The 21,267-nt window shown below is 30.6% G+C and overlaps 1 protein-coding gene across 1 annotated transcript in view; it reads left to right on the forward strand.

Annotated features, from left to right (window-relative positions):
* Nucleotides 1-2,011: 2,011 nt before the first annotated feature.
* LOC148274672 (transient receptor potential protein-like) overlaps nt 2,012-21,267 on the forward strand; it is a 28,343-nt gene continuing 9,087 nt past the window's right edge. The window contains exons 1-13 of the mRNA XM_088236809.1: nt 2,012-2,169; nt 5,951-6,098; nt 8,116-8,211; nt 9,216-9,358; nt 11,167-11,368; nt 13,353-13,526; nt 14,383-14,617; nt 14,898-15,050; nt 16,648-16,793; nt 18,067-18,307; nt 18,539-18,662; nt 20,072-20,267; nt 20,358-20,513. Of these exons, the coding sequence (XP_088092935.1) occupies nt 2,012-2,169; nt 5,951-6,098; nt 8,116-8,211; nt 9,216-9,358; nt 11,167-11,368; nt 13,353-13,526; nt 14,383-14,617; nt 14,898-15,050; nt 16,648-16,793; nt 18,067-18,307; nt 18,539-18,662; nt 20,072-20,267; nt 20,358-20,513 (2,172 nt within the window). The remainder of the gene's footprint in view (nt 2,170-5,950; nt 6,099-8,115; nt 8,212-9,215; nt 9,359-11,166; nt 11,369-13,352; nt 13,527-14,382; nt 14,618-14,897; nt 15,051-16,647; nt 16,794-18,066; nt 18,308-18,538; nt 18,663-20,071; nt 20,268-20,357; nt 20,514-21,267) is intronic.

Raw genomic sequence — 21,267 nt, forward strand, 5'->3', positions numbered from 1 at the left:
CTTTCCATGAGGAATGTTCCTCTGAAGTTTCGCGGTCTGGCCCTGAAAAACCGTGTATATATATATGAAAATAAAATACTACATAAAAGCAGGTAGGTTGCATTTCAAACGCTTTTAAAAAAAATATTAAAATTAACAGTTTTAGGCAAAAAAAATATGTTTACAGTAGGTATTATTTAAGCGTAGGTAAATAAAATACAAAAAGTTAATGTGATTTTTACAGCATTCGAATAATGTAAGTTATTTTGATTTTGTCGCTGTAAGAATTTTAATCAAATAAATGACAATGGAAAACAAAACATATCAATTCCTTCACATTCGTTTCCGTGCCGTGTAGTCTGACGATTGGAAAATTTACAAAATAATTCTGTCTATCAGACGCCACGACGAAGGTGGACTGCATTTTTATACATCCAACGGGTGTCCCAAAATTCACGCAAGAAGTCATTTTGATGGAAAATACAGGTTTTTAATTAAAATTTGCATTAAAAAAAATTGATTTATAAAGTACACAGCTTACAGTTATGTATGGAATAACATGTCGGATAAATGGTCTCCACAGATTGCTGGCACATATTTTTGCATAAATATGTCTGAATTTCGTTAATGTAGTGCCAAATTTCACCCTTTAAGGCGTAGGTAGTCGTGGGCTTGTTGGCATAAACCTTAGACTTTAAAAAACCCACAAATAAAAAGTTCATCGGCGTTATATCTCGAGATCCAGGCGGCCAATTCTGATTACTTAAACGGGAAATTACACAACCAGGAAATTAATCACGCAGTAATTAAATTGTTTCTCCGGCTGTATGGCTTGTGGCACCGATTTGTTTAAAGCCACATAACGTCCACGCCCATATCTTGCAATTTAGGCACAAAAAACTGGATTGTTGTGTTGCGGTAGTGAGCACCATTAACTGTTATTGCCTGGCATGCTCAAAGAAGAATGGTCCGCTGATGCATCCAGCCCAAAATCCGCATCAAACAGTGGTACATTGTGGATGCATTTGTTTTCAACAATCACTCTTGGATTTTCTGAACTCCAAATGCAAAAACTTTAATGATTAACGAAACCATCATAAGGAAAATGAGCCTCTTCACTAAAAACGGGTTCGTTCGAAAAATCTGCATCCACTTGTTGTTCTTTTATCCATTCAATGAACTCTCCTCACTGCACGGTCTGATGTGCTATTTCAACCCTGTGCAAGAATGAATGAACTACTTTATGAATCAATAAAAAAAATGGATTAAAAATATAAAAAAACCTCTGTTTCTAGGAAAAAAACTTCTAGCGTAAATTTTGAGATATTTGGTACTTTGATGCTTATCGGTCTCGTTAAATCGGGACGTCCATTGTTATTCTTACATTCATTAAAAAAATGCGGTTTTGCATATTGCCTTTATCCGTACACCATTGGGTGGGTAAAGGGAATATGAGATGATGAATAAACCATAAGAATTCAGATACATTTATAAAAAAATACTTAATGTAAAATCCGAAGTTAAAACTCCTTTATGTCCTTTATACAACAACTTTCTAAGGGCAGTTACATTAGATTGTTTAAAAATGCCTCCAAAATGTAATAATATTTAGGGTAATTGAATTCAAATAAAATGCACAAAAATGAGCAATACGAAATAAGGATCTAAAATAATAGCCTTTATTATTGGTAGATATTTCAACAGGGATGGAGAACTTATTTGAGAATAGAAAATATGGAAGTCCGGCATTTACAAGGCTTATGACATACAGTAATTTCAATTGGTTTGTTATACGCAAGTTTACTGTCAAGTATAAAATCAAGGTATCGGATCTCTGAAGGAGAATTTAAAATCATTTTTTTTTACGTGTATATCTATGACAGGTCATAAGCCATGTTATTGCCTAGACTTCTATATGTTCTCTTCTCAAAAATGTTATCAATTTCTGTTGTATGTAATTTCGTAGTCGTTGAAGCTGTTTGTTTTTTTTTAGACTATCTTTATGGCGTAGAGTCATAACTTTGGAAGCACCATGAAGGCGACTGAGTCCCGCGAGGAGTTGATCACATCAGGCGAGGAGATTCACTCTTCACAGACTGATGTACGGCAGGTTACAGAGCATGTACTCACCGTGCAGGAAAAGTCCTTCCTCTTACATGCTGAAAAGGGGGACTGCGCAACGGTCAAAAGGTTTTATTAATTTATTTAAATATTGATATACTGTACCTGTGGTCGGCAATTGGTTTTTGTTGCGGGCTATGAGAATAAATTTTTTAGGAGCCACGTGATCGTCGATGCCGCACGTGCGCGTGCGCATGAGAGCTAAACACAGCTAATTTAAATGTGCATAATACGAAATAAGGAAGTTCAGTGCTACGGAGAATTGAATATAAAAGAGTTTTCTTACGCGCGGTAAAAAATAGAGCATTTAATTGTATGGCAAAGTTTCTCGAAAATGTATGAAAAAAATAATAAAAATGGACTACTTTGTTCTTCCGAATCAACTAATACATTTCTAGTTTCCGGGAAGCCAACTCACCAATCGGCAGAACTCACCGATGAGAACAGCGTATCTCGATCATTTTTGTTACATGAAGGTAAGATGATCAGTCTTACGCTTCAGGTACCAGTCTTATGAAATATTCTAGTATAAAAACACCCATTCAAATAATATTTCATTTCAACCGTGTCGGGAATCGAACCCGAGACCTTGTATGGTAGGCAAATGCACTGACCATTACACCACGAGGCCGATAACACGATATGTATATATACATATTATTTTTTTAATTACCTTCGTTTGATAGTCTATTGACAAAAAAAATAAATTAAAAAAAACACTAAACATCCTCCTTATAATAACAGTACCAAAAAACGGTGTTCATTTCAAAATGTACGAAAAAAATCATTCAAAATATTTTAATAAAAACGCACTACCCTGAACGACGCTGTGAAGAATATCCGGTTTGTTTACCCTAAACGAACCATACGGGAAAACTGACAGAGAAGAACCTCTGACGTCACACGCGGAGTTATTTCAGAAATACGAAACTTAAAAAATCATAGTGCTGATAATTCGATAAATAAAAAAATAATTTTTTGGCTTTGTTTAATAGTCTTTTGACAAATAATAAAAAAAAGCTTCCTCATAACTGTACTGTAATATTACGATATACGGCATTGGCCCTTAAAGATCCAGGCCACAGAAATATAAATACATGTATTTATGAATACCTGTCACCAGGCGGGATAAATATTATAATTCCGTTTTAACAGTTATAATTCTTTCTGCGTTTATTTGCTCCAGTTTTTAAAAGTTCCTACACGAGAAGAAGCCTTCTAAAGGCGGCCAAGCTGATGTTAGTCTAATTAGTTAGCCTCCACTGCGTAAGGGATGCGTCCGCACGGATCAAAATATTTAGCGCAGAGCGAAAGGGGAAATATGGAAATTGAAAGCGGATCAACAGGTAAAGAGTCTTATCACACCTGTTGATTTCATTTTAATTAATAATTGTTTCAACAGATATGGGAACATCTGAGAATAGAATACTTACGTTTATTTATTATTATTTAATCCAGTTATAATTTTTAAAAACGATATTTTAAATTCGTCCAAAGCTTTGCAGTCAAAAACTGAATTTCATCTAGGGAGTTTTTTTTAAAAGGAATAACTCGCTAAGCTTCTCTTTTAGAGGCAAGTTAATGGTTGAAAAAGGGAGCGTTTGGAAGAAAGTTATAAAAAAAAAACACTACACTCAGACTAATGAGAAAACTCAGTGATTTTTAAAAAGAAAAGATAATTTGTTAATAGAGTTTCAAACTAAGCCAACTTTTTTTTCATGTATCATATTAAGCGCTACGATTTTTGAAATTTAAAAAATCCCCCCCGGAACTTCGAAATTACGCTGCCCGTGACGTCACGAATTCAAGTCGCTGAGTTTTTCAGTCATTTAAAAGTAAAACCCCGTACACAAACAATAAAATGTAACATCGCTACTTTATCGCTATTTAACTACTTTATTGCTATTGATTTACTCTGCCGACAACGCCGCAAGTTTTCTTCGGTAAGTTATGCTGATTGGTGAGTTGGCTTCCCGTAAACCGGAAATCTATGCTCAATCATTGGTTGATGCTTAATAACTTGTGATGTAGTTAATCTTATTAAAATATTTGTTTTTTATTTTTTCATACATTGAAAATATATTTATTGAACTTTTTGTACATTATGTAAATTGTACTTCAGCGGGCTTATTGCCAAATGACATTTTCTTTCAATCAACCAATAAAAGAAAACTTTTTTTTGTATAATTTAAGTTACAAAATATATACAATAGAAATTAAAATAAAAAGCAAAATTTATACAAAAAAATAAATAACTATGTTTGTATGTATATGAATAACCTTAAATCAATACTATTACTCAATGGATTTTTAAGAAACTTCACCATTTAATTAAATTCTCTAATTTGAACCGCGTTTAAACAACAAAGGTTTTTTTAATTCGATTTTTTCTTGCAACCGGCGGGAATCAAACCCGCGATGGAAGTGAAGTTTTACAGTTGGCTATCTAATCAACAGCGCTACTAGTAGGTGATATAGATTTTTAGGCATTTACGCGTATGCACTTGGACTATGATGATTTACCGATATATTTCGCTTTTGGGGCCATTTTCAACGAGCTGAAAATAACTCACTAGAAAACAGTGATCAAGTTGGGGTAGAGTGGGGTTCGAACCTCAGACCTCTGATCCGTGAGTCCACAACACTAGCCACGGGACTAGAACCCGATTTAAATAAAAAGCTTTATGGGCCACTTTATACACTGTGTAGCATTCCTGATTTTCTCTTTGTTTGAACATCCATATTTCTACAATGAGGAACTTCAGCCGTACAGGAATTTAGATACAAAATATGTTTTTTGTACACGGTAAAAATTAAAGCATTATATTGTACCGAAAAGTTTCATAAAAATGTACGAAAAAAGTAATAAAATATATTTTAATTAAACTACTTTGAACGACGTCACTGGTTCAAATGAATTGATCAATGATAAGAGAGCTGTGAAAGATATCCGGTTTGCTTACCGTAAACGGACCAATCAGTAGAACTGACAGAGAATAAACGGAAAAGAACCTCTGCCGTCACACGCGGAGTTATTTCAGGAATACAAAACTTTAAAAAGTCACAGCGCTGATAAAACGATATATAAAAATTGAAAAAAAAAATTGGTTTAGTTTAATATTATATTAACAAATAAAAATTCCATTGAACCTCTCATTCTTCTTGACGACTTTTATACGTTTTCTGTATTGTTTCTTATTTTTTGTATATCAGGGTATTAGAAGCAAAACTTAGAAATCTCCACCAAAATCGAAAAATTTGTTATTGATGCCAAAATAAACTTTACATAAAAACCTACCTACCTAAATAATAACGTAATTCAAAACCATATTTAAATCTTGCAAAAACAGATTTCAATTATACTACTTGACACCGCAAACTTAGCATTCTCCATTGAGTTGGTGAAGCATAATTACAAATCTCACAATTATTTTTTTAAAAGTTTTACGCAAATTTCTCAGTAACTCCTTCAATGGAGATTTCTAAGTTTGCTTATAATACCCTCATATACACGACAGTCCCGTTTTACTTAATTGATGGTACTGATGAGGCTTCGATTGATCGAAAACTCGGTTAAACCGTAAAATATGTAAATAGTGAAATTGTGCGGCATAGAATGAAAAAAAAAATGAAAATTCTAAAAACAAAAAAATATTCCTGCATGATGTAATACAAAACTAAATCGAGGAAGTAAAATAATGCGATATTTCCTTGTGCTTCAAATGAGAAGAAATTTTCTTTGCAGCTATAAGTAAATCTAAAAAGTGTTTTGGTGATTCGGTTAAACCGGGAATTCGGTTAAACGGGACTGTATTTAAAACGAAGTTACAAAAATATGTTTTTATTGCAGTTTGCTGGAACTTTATCACCCTGACCAGCCACACATTCTGGATATAAATTGTGTAGATCCTCTCAACAGATCTTCTCTAATAGCTGCCATAGAAAATGAGAACATTGATCTTATGAGATTACTTCTTGAAAGTGGCATCAAAGTCAAGGTAAGATTACTTAAATATTAAAATAATTAAGGGCCAGTTGTACCAAAAAAAGCTTTGTTAGGAATGTTGATAAAATTAATACTTACATCACTTTGTGATTTCCCATGTTAAAAAATGTTGCTACGTATTTAGTTTGTGTAAAATCACAATAATTTATTTAATATGTCGACATATTTGTAATGGAGGCCTAAAACTAGAAAGGTAATTTATTTATTTTATTTTATTTATTAATTCTAAATTACACTCGTTTTAATATTAACCAACTCATTAATGTTTTTTAGGATGTGCGCGTGTCAAGCCATAATAATTAGCAGTAAAAATACACAGTAAAATTAATTGAATTAAATTATAATTACATGTTATGCAATAGAATAACAATCCAGAAAAATTAGGTATATATAATAAATAATAAACTTCTAAAGAAGACAGTGAAAAAAAATCAGATTTAAATAATTAAATACAAATTTTGATACATACATAATCAAATATAAAAAATAATAATAAAAATATAAAAACATAATTGAAATGATGATTATTGAGATATGAATTTTATAAATTCATTCTATATTATAGTAAGAAATAAGAGTAATAAATAATATGCCTAATAACAGTGAATACTAAATTAAATAATACAAAAATTCCTAGTGAAAAAACATAAAAATATCAAGATATATAAAAAGCAAATAAAAATATGAAAGAAAACAGATTAGTCAATTTCCGCTTATCTCAAACATTAAAAATATTGAGAACTTCGTCTCTATCGATGATCAGCAACCAATTGCAATTAAAATAACAATCCTTATTGTATTTTTGCTTATTTATTTTGTTTTATTTATTTGTTGAGTTACTTTATATTGCATGATGCTTATTTGAAGTATTAGGAAAATAGATTTACTCAGAACCAGTTGCACTAAAAAAATAAGGGCCTTACTAATAAACCTAGGATTAAGTTAAGACTAGGTGTAGAGGTAGAATAAGGATGGGAATACCATCCTTATTTTATCACTATGCCTAGGTGTAACTTTGCACCAGGTTTAAAAGTAAGGCACTGAGTTGAATACAGGAAACGAAAAAGTACAAATTAAAGCATTTACTTTTGCGGCGTAGTTTATCAAAAATGAGTTAAAAAAATATTTATAATGGTTTGAATAGAAATAAACTACTTAGAAACGTCACAGGTACACGTGAACACGTGTTTACAATAACTAATCAATAATAGTTATAGGGTTGCTATGTTTTTTGGCAACCGGCAAAAAATTTCCGGTTCCAAAGTATTTTGTGTTTTTCCAATAATTTGCGTATGGGGTTCTACTTTTAAATGTCAGAAAAACTCATGAAGTCGCGATTTTCAAAATCACGAAACATAAAAAAAGCGGGTTACATGAAAACAGTAAGATAAATAAACTATTTGTTTTTTTACTAAACTTAATGTGGTGGATCTGAGAATAAGTAACATAACACATTAATATAATATTAAACATGCAGAAACATTCAAATATAAAAAAGACTTTATATATTTCTCATCCATTACTCGTAAAAACTAACAAAATACACATTTAAATCAAATTTTCAGTGTAAAATGATTAAAATGAAATTATTGTAAACATTAATTAATTATTATAAAACATCTTGTACATATATCTTAAACCTAAACGATCTACTGTCAAAAATTACAATCTTTGTGCTTTCACTGCTGTTATACAATCTGCATATTCTTGATGTTGGATTGAAGAAAACAAATTATTTTTGATTTTATCTATGTGGAATATTTTTGAATTCATTGTTATGGACATTGGAAGCACAAATTTTTATTTTATTAAAAAAACATAAACTTTTCAATTTACTATAAACAATCTTTTATATATATACAATATGTTATTTAACTTTCTTGTAGTTCTAATATTTTGAAGTAAATGTGTTTAAGTCTCTTTTTGTAATATCCAAAAAAAAGGGTTTTTGGTTCGGGCGAAATTCGACGAGATAATTGTATTATTTAATCTCAACTGCTATTTTCTAGGACGCTCTTCTTCACAGCATCAATGAAGAATTCGTGGAGGCTGTGGAATTACTTCTGCAGTGGGAAGAGGAACATCATACTCCTGGTGACCCATACGTATGAAATATTTACGATTTGTTTTTTTAGTGCAGCAGTATAATTTCCATTGCATTTTCCGATTTTCCACCATTTTTTACATTTTTTACTTTTCGAGTTATTCGTTGTTTAGGTAAGTATTTTTGGCTGCATAAAGATGAGGTATGAATGAACAAATTGATACAGCCATCTTGAATTTATCGCACCTCGAAACTGAATCAATTATGTTCTTCTTTTAGTACCATTTTTTTGAAAACTTAAAAAAACATTTTGTATTCTGTATGTAATTAGTAAATTCTAATATAATAAATGAATTTTGTATGTACTAAATGAGTTCTGCATGTACTACGTGAATTTTGTATGTACTAAATAAATTCTTTATGTACTAAATGAATTCTGCATATACTACATGAATTCTGTATGTTCTAAATGAATTCTGCATGTACTACATGAATTCTGTATGTACTAAATAAATTATTTATGTACTAAATGAATTATGTATGTTTTAAATGAATTCTGCATGTACTAAATGAATTATGTATGTACTAAATGAATTCTGTATGTACTAAATGAATTATGTATGTACTAAATGAATTCTGTAGGTACTAAATGATTTCTGTATGTACTAAATGAATTCTGTATATATTAAATTAATTCTGCATTTACTAAATGAATTCTGCATGTACGCTTGAAAATTTTTGGAATCTTTATTTTTTGTTTATCTTTTATACTATTTTTTTTTCTGTGATGAAGACTACTAACTTAAGCAGAAAACAAAAGACACACTAAGGAATATCGGCAATTAAAAATAAACTTGCTGCTTTGCCGTAGGTACCTACGGGAGTAAATAAAATTTAAATTTAGTTTACATTTTATTAAACACCCGGGATAAAAGGTTGAAATTAATACATTTTAAAAATTATTTCACATTGAATTAAGAATACCTATTCATATTTATTTATTTATATATTTTAGTCTTTTTTAGTTCGTTGCAGTTATTGACATGATTATTTTTTTATTTTTAGAGTTGGGAAGCTGTGGATAGATCCTGCTCGACTTTTACTATTGATATTACTCCCCTAATCCTTGCTGCTCATAGGAACCATTACGAAATACTGAAAATCCTTCTAGATAGGGGTGCCACAATACCAATACCTCACGATGTAAGGTATGTAATCTTTGTTTGTATTTATTGAGATGTATATTTAAGACGCCTGAAAATATTTTTTATGTTTTCGCTTAATCTTAATAACTTCCTAGGCGGTTAAATCCAGTACTTCAACTCAAAATGTTCTTAATAAGTTTTTTTATTTGGAAAACGAAATATTTTGTATTCAAGTACACTGGAACCTCGCTTCTATTTTTAAACGTGGGATGCCTTCCACACAGTACCGTGTAAAAAAGGATTCAATATTATTTATTGTATAAGGTGTTTTTTTTTTCTTTATCAGGGCCTACTACCAAAACTTGATAACATCGGCCAAAAACAAGTTACATTTATAAACATAAGAAAAACATAAACAGACAGGAATAACAATATACATACAAACAAAAGACAAGAAAAATATAAGTACAAGAATAACATCAAAATATCAATTGTAATAATAAACACATATCCAAACCAATAAAAATTTCAACATAAATTGAAATAGGCACTAACAGAAAAACCCACCAAAACATGATAGTGCCTATTTAACAGAAAATAGAAATTAAAAATGAGCACTAAAAGTAACACAAAATAGTATCCGTCATTCGAATAAAAACTTTTATTTTGAAAAACAATAATCTCTCAATCTGTTTTCACTGGAGAAACGTAGAACTGAGAACTGAGATGGACCATATCGCACCTTTAGGACAAAAACGAATCAACTCAAAAACTCAACTTTTTGGGAAATTGCAAAAGAAGAATGTAAATTATGACATCTTGTATTATTTCGTCGATTATTTCGTGTTTTTTGAAGTAAGCACCAAAATTTTGAGTTAAAAATTATATCGAATGCATTCAAATATGAATCTATGAAAAAAGGCGTAAACAAGACATTCATTTAGTGAGTCATTATTAAATTGTAAAAAAAAACAAACACATGCACTTTGATAAATAAAATGACATAATTTTTATTAGGTCAGATCAGGTCACCAAACACATGTTTGGTGACATGATCATAAGTCTCTAAGATTATCGATAATTTAAATAGTAAAATGAAATGTACTTAAATAAGTCACTAAGATTATCGGTAAGTCGGAACGAAATAATCACAAAGCTAAATTGGTCGTTTTAATATTTAAAAAAATGAAGTAAACTTGCCATTTGTATCGGAATAAAATCGACTCAAACGGCTTTCGGTCACTATATGTTTGTCTGCGTTGCGTCCTTCACACAGCAATGTATACACAACACTAATTGCGTCGCTTCCGTACTGACACGGAATCTAAATTCTCTGAGGAAAATAGAGACTGATGTAACGGTTTTGTCCTATTTTCACCAGAATATTGCGTTTTTTTAAATACAGAATGATGGATAGTATTTATTCATTTGCATGCACATGAATCAACATTTATTTATAAAAAAAATGTTTTTTATACCTTCATTAGTTTTTGATATATGTGTATTTTGTACTTAAATTATGAATATTGTAATCCCACAGCAAGCACAAGAGATTGCTTCTTTTTTGGTGTGGTATTCCATTTCGTTTTTGTTTTTGTACTTTTGCTTATTATGTATTTTTTTTTGTTAACATGAAACTTTATATTATATAAAATAAAAAAAATATTTAAAAAAAGTCGTTTTGTGATCTTAACTCATTTAAGGCTTTTTTTGGGTTAAGTTACTTCGTCCTAAAGGTGCGATATATGGATAATAATTTGGGAATCTGGATTATATTTGGATATTTGATATACTGTGTTGTTAAAATATACGTTATCTTAAAATGTATTTATTTTATTTCACATTTATCAATATTAATCAATGATTTTCAGGTGTGGTTGTGACGAGTGCAAGGAATCTAGTGCTCACGATTCTTTAAGGCATTCTCGAGCCCGAATAAGTGCTTACCGAGCCCTTACAGCGCCATCCCTCATAGCATTATCATCCCCCGACCCCGTGCTGACTGCCTTTCAACTCTCATGGGAGTTGAGAAGACTAAGTCAAACTGAAACTGAGTTTAGAGCCGAATACAACGTAAGTAATCAACAGTTACTAGATCCTATCATAAAAAATCGAAAATCAATTAGGTATACGTTTTATTTTGAAAAAGTCCTCTCACTAGACTAGACCATTATTTAAAAAGCAAAAAGTTCTACTCAAACTTCAAATATAGGACAAATTTTCCTAATAGTTTTATTAAGAATAATCAGAAAACAAAAATAACTTATTTTATTTAAATTTTATTTACTAAAAAATTAAACATACGTTAGTTGATTACAGAGATAAAGTTTATAGTAACACAACCTGGATCTGTACATTAACCTAGCCGGACCAAAGGTGGGGATTCGAATCCCCCATAGACCGATTTTAATTCGATAACTCAAGTATTATCAAAGCAATTTGCCCTATATTTTTTGTAATCGTCAAAATATTAAAAAGAAGCATTTTCCCGTTTTTGTTTTGATTAAATAAAACAAAAGTTAAAATAAAAGAAATACGTAAATAATACAAGGGTCAATTTCACTTAATGTACATTAGCATTCGGCAAACGAACAAAAATGAAAAAAATATACGAATGAGTAAAATATGTGTACGTGAAAACATGAATAAATTATTGAAAGATCATAAACTTTTCAAACGTTTTATTTTCCTGACGCCATATACAAGTAGGCGCTGGGGTCATTTGATCCCCCCGTTTGGTTCATGTTTAATTTTTGGATACTTAGTAAGGAAAAGGTTCGGCATAATTAAGACAAAAGAGCTTTACTAGAAAGAAGATTCAACACAAAATCAGCATTTCTGTTTTAATTATTATTATTATTGAATGAATTTTTTCCTCTCTTTATTTCATATTATTTTTGCTATTTATTTTTATAGACACTATTTAAAACCAACATAAATTCTGTAGTGTCACTTTGATTTAAAACGTGTGATACAACAAAGAAATTGACTAAGGAATCATTGTTAGACAACTCGTATCACTAATATTTATTACGATCAACTGATGATGATCGGGTTGTGGTCCAGTGGCTAGTGTCTCGGCTCAAAGGTACGTGGTTCAAATCACACTCTACCACAACTTGATTCCCATTTGCTAATAGTAAATTATTTACAACTCGTTGAAAATGGCCCTCAAAATTAAATATTTGGGTAAATCATAAAAACGCAAATATTCCTTTTTTAATAATTTAAATAAGAATAGTAAATAATAAGGAAGTGTTTTTTTATATATTTTAATTTTTTTTTGAATAATAATAAATTCAATTAACACAAAAAAAACTATGAAATTTTTATGTATCATTTTATCAGCGCAATGATTTTTTTAAAGTTTGGTATATTTGAAATTACTTCGCCTGTGACGTCTCAAGTTCTCTTCCCTCTCTTCTTAATGAGTTCTGCTGATTCGTCAGTTAAATAACCATAAACCTATCTCAACTCTCTTATCATCGGTTGATTGGGAAGAACTAGTGACGTCATGCAAAGTAGTACGTTTTTATTAAAATCAAGTTTTTTCATATATTTTCAGGAAACTGCGCATTACAATAGGGAAATCTCAGAGTTTTTTTTTTGTACATTTTAAAAGTAATACAGGTCTTTAAAATACTGTTCCGAAAAAAAAAAAATTGTTAATTATTAGTGGCATAAACAATATTTTTAAATTTGAAATTTTAAATTCCCGCAAAAACGGTCATTTCATTGGTCACGACCCTAATAGGTCACGATTCATGTTTATTTATTCCTTACCATTCAAAATTGTTTAGAACATTATCATGAATCTTTACGTCACAAATCTCAAGGTCAAACATATTGCGTTTTTCTTTACATCTTCATCTTCAAAGTTCTTTTTTACATTTATGTATGAAAACATCTCCTCAATATTTATATTGAGTTCGAAAATACAATTAATTATTCTAAATCCATTTGTTATATTTTTATCGGTATTTAAGTAAAATGATTATGGTTCTGTTGAGATATCGTGTTATTTATAAATGTTTTCAGCTATGTACTCTCATTTCAGGAATTGCGCGCTCAGTGTCAAGGATTTTCTACAGCATTACTTGATCACGCAAGAACATCTCACGAATTAGAAGTGTTGCTGAATTATAACCCATTGGATCAAGATGTTTGGGACCCTGGAGAGAGACAGACGTTGGACAGACTTAAGCTGGCTATCAAATACAAGGAAAAGATGGTTAGATTAAAAAATATATATTAATATTTATTTTATTTTATTTATTTATTATCATATTATATACATAAAATTATACATTTATGCAACGTTGCTTTGGGTACCTAACTAGGTTTATTTACCTCATTCTAAGCCAGTCAAAAATATAGTTATAAGAAACAGTAATCAATAAAAATATTAGACATAGTCAAAAACAAAGTAAAATCCATAGTTTAAATAACCTAGCCAAAAATTTATTAAAAACATAGTTAAAAATGTAATAAAAAATTAAGAAAAAACGTATTTAAAAACCCAGTAAAATACATAGTTAAAAGAAAATACTTAGTTCGAAACATAGTAAAACACATAGTTAAAAACATATTTTAAAACCCAGTAAAAAAAAATTTACAAAATGTATTTAAAACATAGTAAAAAGAAAAACCTAGACAATTGAGTTCTTCTCGCATTTTTTCAATTTTATTACGTCCACCTTTCTGCAGCACTATTCTCATTTTGAAGTACTTCTAATTTCTAAATTTGTTGCAACAGAAGGAAGATGGAAGTCTAGGCATTTACACATTTAAAAATAATACTGTAGAGCAGGTATTTGGTCGACCGTGTAAGCATTATCTCTAATGGTTTTTTTTAAATATCCTTCAAACAAATAACAAAAACATATTTCATAAGATGAAATAAAATCTGTCTTAAACAAATTGGCATAGAAGGAATTAAAAAAAATGGTTCCGTGAAATCTGAATAATGGAAATTAAACTTTGCAAACAGTAAAACTGTACAGTCTTACCTATATCAGGTTCCCCAGTGAGAAGGACTCTTAAATTATTTTTAATATATATTTTTTTATATAATATTTCTATTTCAGTTTGTTTCTCATCCCAATGTCCAGCAACTTCTTGCGGCTATTTGGTACGAAGGTCTTCCTGGTTTCCGGAGAAAAGGAATGGTAGGCCAACTTCTGCAGGTCATAAAGCTTGGAGCCATGTTCCCTGTATATTCCGCCATCTACATGGTAGCTCCAGATTCCACCTGGGGACAATTCATGAAGAAACCTTTCGTCAAATTCATCTGCCATAGCACGTCTTATGCCTTATTTCTGAGTAAGATATAAATCAGTACTTATCTAATTAAATTTCTTATATTTAAACTATTTAAATAAGTTTTTCTGTATGTAGACTGTGACAAAATACAGGTTTCAGAATAAAAGAGACATGTTCCTAAACCGGTCTGCATATTAAAAATAATTTTGAGAAGTGATTGAAACCATAAAAATCATTAAGTTTTCACTAAAAACACTCAGTTCTTAATATATAATTTTTAGTGCTAAAATCATATTTTTTTTGTCTATATGATTATTTATTATGTTGTTTCAACATTCAGTGCTTCTGGGCTTGGCATCTCAACGTGCAGAATATCTGGTCTTGGAATGGTTTGGAAACCCCTGGATGCTCTCCATCTTAGATGAATGGAAGAGAAAAGAGAGGGGAGCAATGCCTGGCACCATCGAGTTTGGCGTCATCATATTCATCATAAGTTAGTGTTTTTTTTATTAAAAATGTAATATTTCAACGTTTCGCTGGTCGCCAGATTGGTATGGGCCAGATTGGAAAAACGAAGCTTAAAATATTTTTTTATAGTTGTTAGCAGGTTTTAACCTTTAACATACCATATGAAAAAAGTACTTTCAGTCACTGTGTGGTAACCTGAGGTTACCTTAGGTGAGGTTAGGAAATGATGGCCTGATAATCACTGCCTTTTTTCATCTTATTAAAATTATATGTGTATCTTGCTTAGTGATCTTACACCTCTTTCTCTAAAATAAACGTTTTATATTTTCATTTGTCTCAGTTTACTCGATATTTTGTCATTTTTGGAGATCCTGATGGACAAATTATTTAACTAAAACTTTTCTAATTTACCTAAAAATGTGATGTATTTTTATTCCTACATGTTGAAGATTACGAAAAATTTCGTGGTAATATTCTTATACCCGTATGCAGAGACAAAACTGAAAGTGAGGAAAGTACATTCTATTGTCTTCACCTTCGGGTTATTCTCCGCATTTGAGATTATAATGTACTTTCCTCACCTTAAGTTTTGTCTCTGCATACGGGTATTAGTACCGTATATTCACGGAGATTGGACGTGCAAAGCACGAGCCTACTGCGTGATATTAAATGGTTTGCCAATTTCACACCACGGCAAAAATCTGCAAGGCATTATAAAATACAATACAGCAGATCGGTATTTATTGTTTTACAATTATTTACTTTTTTAATGCCTGGTAAACACAACAACTAGTACACCATGAGACTGACTAATTTCCAGTCGATTTTCTTGTGCAGAATTTTTACCTAAAAGTACTCGCTAATTTTAAATAATGATTTTGATAAAAATTATCATTAATATATATTGTTAAGTTTTACTATATTATTTAAATCGGGTTGTGGTCTCGTGGCTACTGTTGCGGACTCACGGATCAAAGATTCGAGGTTCGAACCCCGCTCTACTCCAACTTGATTCCCATTTTCTAATAGTGAGTTATTTACAACTCGTTGAAAATGGCTACCAAAATTGAAATATTTGGGTAAATTATAAGAACGCTAATATTTATATTTAAAAAAAAATGTATATATTTTAACATAGGCTTTTTTTATTAATATTTATATTAAAGTCATTAACCATGGAGTTTAAAAAAAACGAAAAATGTAAATATTATCCAATTTAAATAGGTACTAACGAATCTATAAAATATCAATTCACTTTAATTTAACCGTGCCGTTTAGATTAAGCTGATATGTGTGAAATAGTCTATTCTTCGTCGAGTATTATGCGGCTGGTTTGTTTATTTGGAAATTCTAGTAATGATGAACAGACTCTAGTTGCGGAGATATAATTTAATTACGTGCAATTTGCAAAGCCGCGTCAAATGCATCACAGGAATTTAAAAAATAAACATATAAAATGAAATGGACCAAAATAAGGTGGATATGGAAAAAAACTAAAAAGCGACACTCTTTTCAAAACAGAAACGGTGCGTGGTGCTCTAGTGTCGGTCGCTGACATTTTTGATGGTATTTTTGACGAAACATGTATTTGTGATAATTTTAAAAAAACAAAAAAATTTCAGGTCTTATGTGGGCTGAAATAAGATCTCTTTGGTCAGGAGGGCTGTTGGAATATATACATGACCTATGGAATGTGGTTGATTTTATAACTCACGTTTTTTACACCGCTTGGATAAGCCTTCGCTTAGGTTCATGGTATATTGTACAGGTAATTGTTATTTTCTGTAAATTTCAAAATAAGACAAAAACTGTAATTAAAAAATGTATTTGCGTTCATGTGATTATAATTTTATCATTTATTTATTTATTTCAGATCAAACTTTTTATTTTTCCTTTTACATGAACACCTCACTGGGCACAACCTGTGTCGATGCATTAATTTACATTATTTTTATATTATGTTCTAGTTACAGTAGTTTATATTTATAATAATACTAGCGGGCCTGACAGACATTGTCCTGCTCAAACGTTGGCTTGCCTGCTATTAGCTGGTTCACTAAACTTTTTTTTAAATTTCGAATTTTCGATAAACTTCGAAGTGACATTTGACATTGAGTTCGACATTTAATATTTTCGTTTTGTCATTATGTGATTTGCTGTTGCTCAAAGCAAAATGAAAAAAAGTGCAATATCACCAGCCATACATATAATTCTTCTGTACGTGTGATGAATTATTAAAATTCTAATATTGATTTTAAGTACGTACCTAGGTACTTTTTCATGATTGAATTCCAAAATATAAAATAAACATTTTTTAAACACAGAATTGTTTTTGCAAATATCAAACTCTGCTTTTTTAACAACAGGCTTTATTTAGGATTGCGGTTTTTAAAAATGGATTAAATGTCAATTAATATTATTTTGGTTTTACCAAAAATCCAGTTAAAAGAAATAAATGGGTCGAAATTAATTAATTTATTTATTATTAAGGAAATCATACAGTATTTATATAAATACAAAGTACAAAAGAACAATAAAAAAAGTAAGACTAATTACAGATTTCACACTAATTTATTATGAATGCAAGAGGAGAGGGGAAATATAATTGAATTGTAAAAAAGTTAAAATATGAATATTAAATAAAAAGTACATAAAAGGGAGAAGACATTGTATAGCTCCAACACTACTTTCCTCCCTCTCTCTCTGCTTCCATGAACATTTATATTTCTTTGTAAAAATTCACAATCAACAATAATTAATTAGATGCAAGTAGTAGATGTACATATGAATAAGTATAAATTAAGAGTTGAAATCAAAATAATTAAGTAATTTAAGGAATCAATCTGATTAAGAACCACACAAAACGAACGGGACTTCAACCCGTCTTTGCAAACCTTTTGTTCGAATGACTAATTCAACCGTTTGAGAAGTTCGATTTATTTATCACTTGAATCACATTCAATGATACAGTTCTGGATAACATACAAAGAAACAATTCAGACATGCCTTAGTCTCTTATTCCAGCATAATTTTGATTGCAGCGCGATGCTGCCCTCGGCCTAGACCCGTGGTACCCCCGAGAGGAATGGGACCCGTACGACCCCATGCTCCTGTCAGAGGGAGCCTTCGCTGCCGGGATGATATTCAGCTTTCTGAAGCTGGTCCACATCTTCTCTATCAACCCCCACCTCGGACCTCTCCAAGTGTCCCTCGGTCGAATGATTATTGACATCATCAAGTTCTTCTTCATCTATACCTTGGTACTTTTTGCGTTCGGCTGTGGTGAGTTTATATTTAAATCATGTATTAGTTTGAAATTAAAAACAATTGATCATTTGGAGAAAAGTACTCTTAAGTTTTCAGACTAAAAAACAATATTAATACAAAGTTTAAAACAAGTGTGATAGGACTTTGAAATAATTGTAATATGCTAAGTTTCCAGGCGTGTCTAGACTTTTCCTGTCGTCAATCATTGATAAGAGGTTTTTCTCATTTCTGGACATTTTATTTTAGGTTTGAATCAACTACTGTGGTACTATGCAGACCTTGAAAAATCGAAGTGTTTCCATCTCCCTAATGGTCTACCAGATTTTGATGGACAGGAAAAAGCTTGCTCCATTTGGAGACGATATATAAAGTAAGCAGAATGTTTTTTCAGAATAGATAATCGACATTTTTTTTTTTTAATACAACTGAAATGAATTTTTAAAAGCTCTAGAGCAGGTGTGTTGAAGCTTAGGGATTAAAAAAAATATATAATTAAATTGTTTTGAAGTATTACACATTGAAATCTTTGGTAACATAGCGAGGATGGATAAAATGTCATCGAAATATTAAAAAAAAAAAATGAAATCATTTTATTTAAAAAGTTAAACAATAGATAAAACATGATTTCATAAAAGTGCTTCTAATATAGGATATTCAGATTTTTTAATTTCGCATGCAACAATTGCGTCATATGAAATCGATATTATCGGCCCCCGAACACTCAATAAAATACCAATGATGGCAGGCTTTGCTCTGAATTCACTCATTGGCTTTGATTTCGTGCCTTTTTTCAAAATGTCTCTTTTCTTTTTAAAGGATTCCAGGTCAGTTTTATAAAAGTCTAGCATCTGGTTACAACCTGGAAAATATACATAATTTTCGTAAATAAGGGTTGCACAAATATCTTATATTAAGAACAAGATCAATGTATACTTCATTAGTGAGAAGCCAGTTAGAGTAGAATTTTACACTTATAATATGATAAAAACATTAAACTTGGAATTAGTCATGAATTTTTGAATCACGATTTTTCATTGAAAAAATTAAATTTGTTAAAACTTAACGATCGAATAAAAATTAAAGACTTTTCAAACTTATTCAAAATTGTAAATTCAATGTGGAATTGAAAAACTGTTATCTTTCATCAACTTTAGGGTGTGTGGAAGAATTACCAGACAGGTGCCACCGTTTTATAGCAACAATTCACGGACAGTGTATACTTGTAATGCTGTATTAAATAGAGTTCAGGAACTCCGCAATAGTTATTCCCACGTATCTTATCGTATATTTAGTGTAGGATACTGTTCTTATAGATCTAACTTATTGAACTTTTTCAAAGATGGTGAATGGTAATATAGCTGTTATATGACACAGTCGTTTATGATTTTCACAGACAAATTCTTATTCTATACCTACCTGTTAATGTATAATGTATTTTTGGGTTTTTTAAAAATATTTTTTTGTTTGTACGTGTATATTGGTTATATTACTGTTGATATCCCAAACAAATCAAATAAATGAATAAACCAAATTTATGATTGAAAAACTAATTGAATGTAAGAGTTTAAGAATGACGCAATTGATTGTGCATTTAAAACGTAAATTATAAAGGATCAACATAGTTTTTTCGTTTATTTTAGAGAGGTTTTGCAGTGCAATAAAAAGTTGGTATTATGTTCAAGAAAAAAACTAAAATTAAATTTTAGGTGGCTCTAAACATTCTCACTGTATATTTGGAAACATTTTTTTACCAGTTTCTTTAATATTTTTTTCCCTCAGCTTGTTTGAAACGTCACAGTCTTTATTCTGGGCATCATTTGGCCTCGTGGACCTGACATCTTTCGACCTGACTGGAATTAAGAGCTTCACTAGATTCTGGGCTCTACTAATGTTTGGATTCTATAGTGTTATCAACATCATCGTCTTACTTAATATGCTTATCGCTATGATGTCCAATTCCTATCAAATAATTTCAGTAAGTACTGTCTCAATTTTATAATTTTACATATGTTACGAGTATTATACAATAACTAGTAAATAGTACATCAATTAAACATTTTTTTAGGAAAGATCTGATGTTGAATGGAAATTTGCCAGAACCAACCTATGGATATCATATTTTGAAGAGGGTGACACGATTCCTGCACCATTTAACCTAATTCCCACACCAAAAAGTGTAGGAAAACTATTGAAAACCAAAGAAAATCTAAATTCGGTCTTAGTAAGTATAATTCAAAGATTTTATAGGAATGTTATTCTTTAAACATATAATTGAATGATTACTTCAAGAATACTGAAATTACGCACCATACTTAAAAAGGATGTGTTTTTATATTTATATTTGATTTATTTTAATTTATTTGACACTTTATATTCATATACAATAAATATACATATAAGGGCGGGCATATTGCCTTAAAGCAATTTCTTCCTACCTACTCAAACCGTTCAGTTTGAGAAAATTATAAATACATGGACATATTGAATCTTACAATTTTATACAAAAATTAAAAGCAAAGATTAAAAAAAAAAATACTACACTATGAAGAGAGGAGAGGGGATGGGAAGGAAAGAAGAAGGATAAAGGAACAATTTAAATATTTAGATAGTGACGTTTTAATCTTGACTTAAATGTAAATAAAGAAGGGGCGTCTCTAACATTAGTGGGTAGATTATTCCACAATCGAGCGGCTACTACTGTGAAAGAGGAGGCAAGAAAATTAGAGCGATGACAGGGTATTAAAAGGGTTCTCTCGTTACTAGAACGAAGAGATAGTCCGTGTTGTGAAAGAGGTTGGATGAGCTCTCTCAGATAAACAGGCGAAGTGGGATTATTTAAAATATTGTGAAGAAGTGATAAAATGTGAATGTTTCTTCTATGCCTGATACTGAGCCAGTGTAGTTGCGTGCGATACTCGGTTATGTGGTCAAATTTGCGAAGACTAAAGATATAACGAATACAAATATTCTGCAAT

Source organism: Micrasema longulum, unplaced genomic scaffold, assembly GCF_059751315.1.
Source record: "Micrasema longulum isolate JH-2025_06_02 unplaced genomic scaffold, ASM5975131v1 h1tg001608l, whole genome shotgun sequence".
NCBI classification, from domain to species: Eukaryota; Metazoa; Arthropoda; class Insecta; order Trichoptera; family Brachycentridae; genus Micrasema; species Micrasema longulum.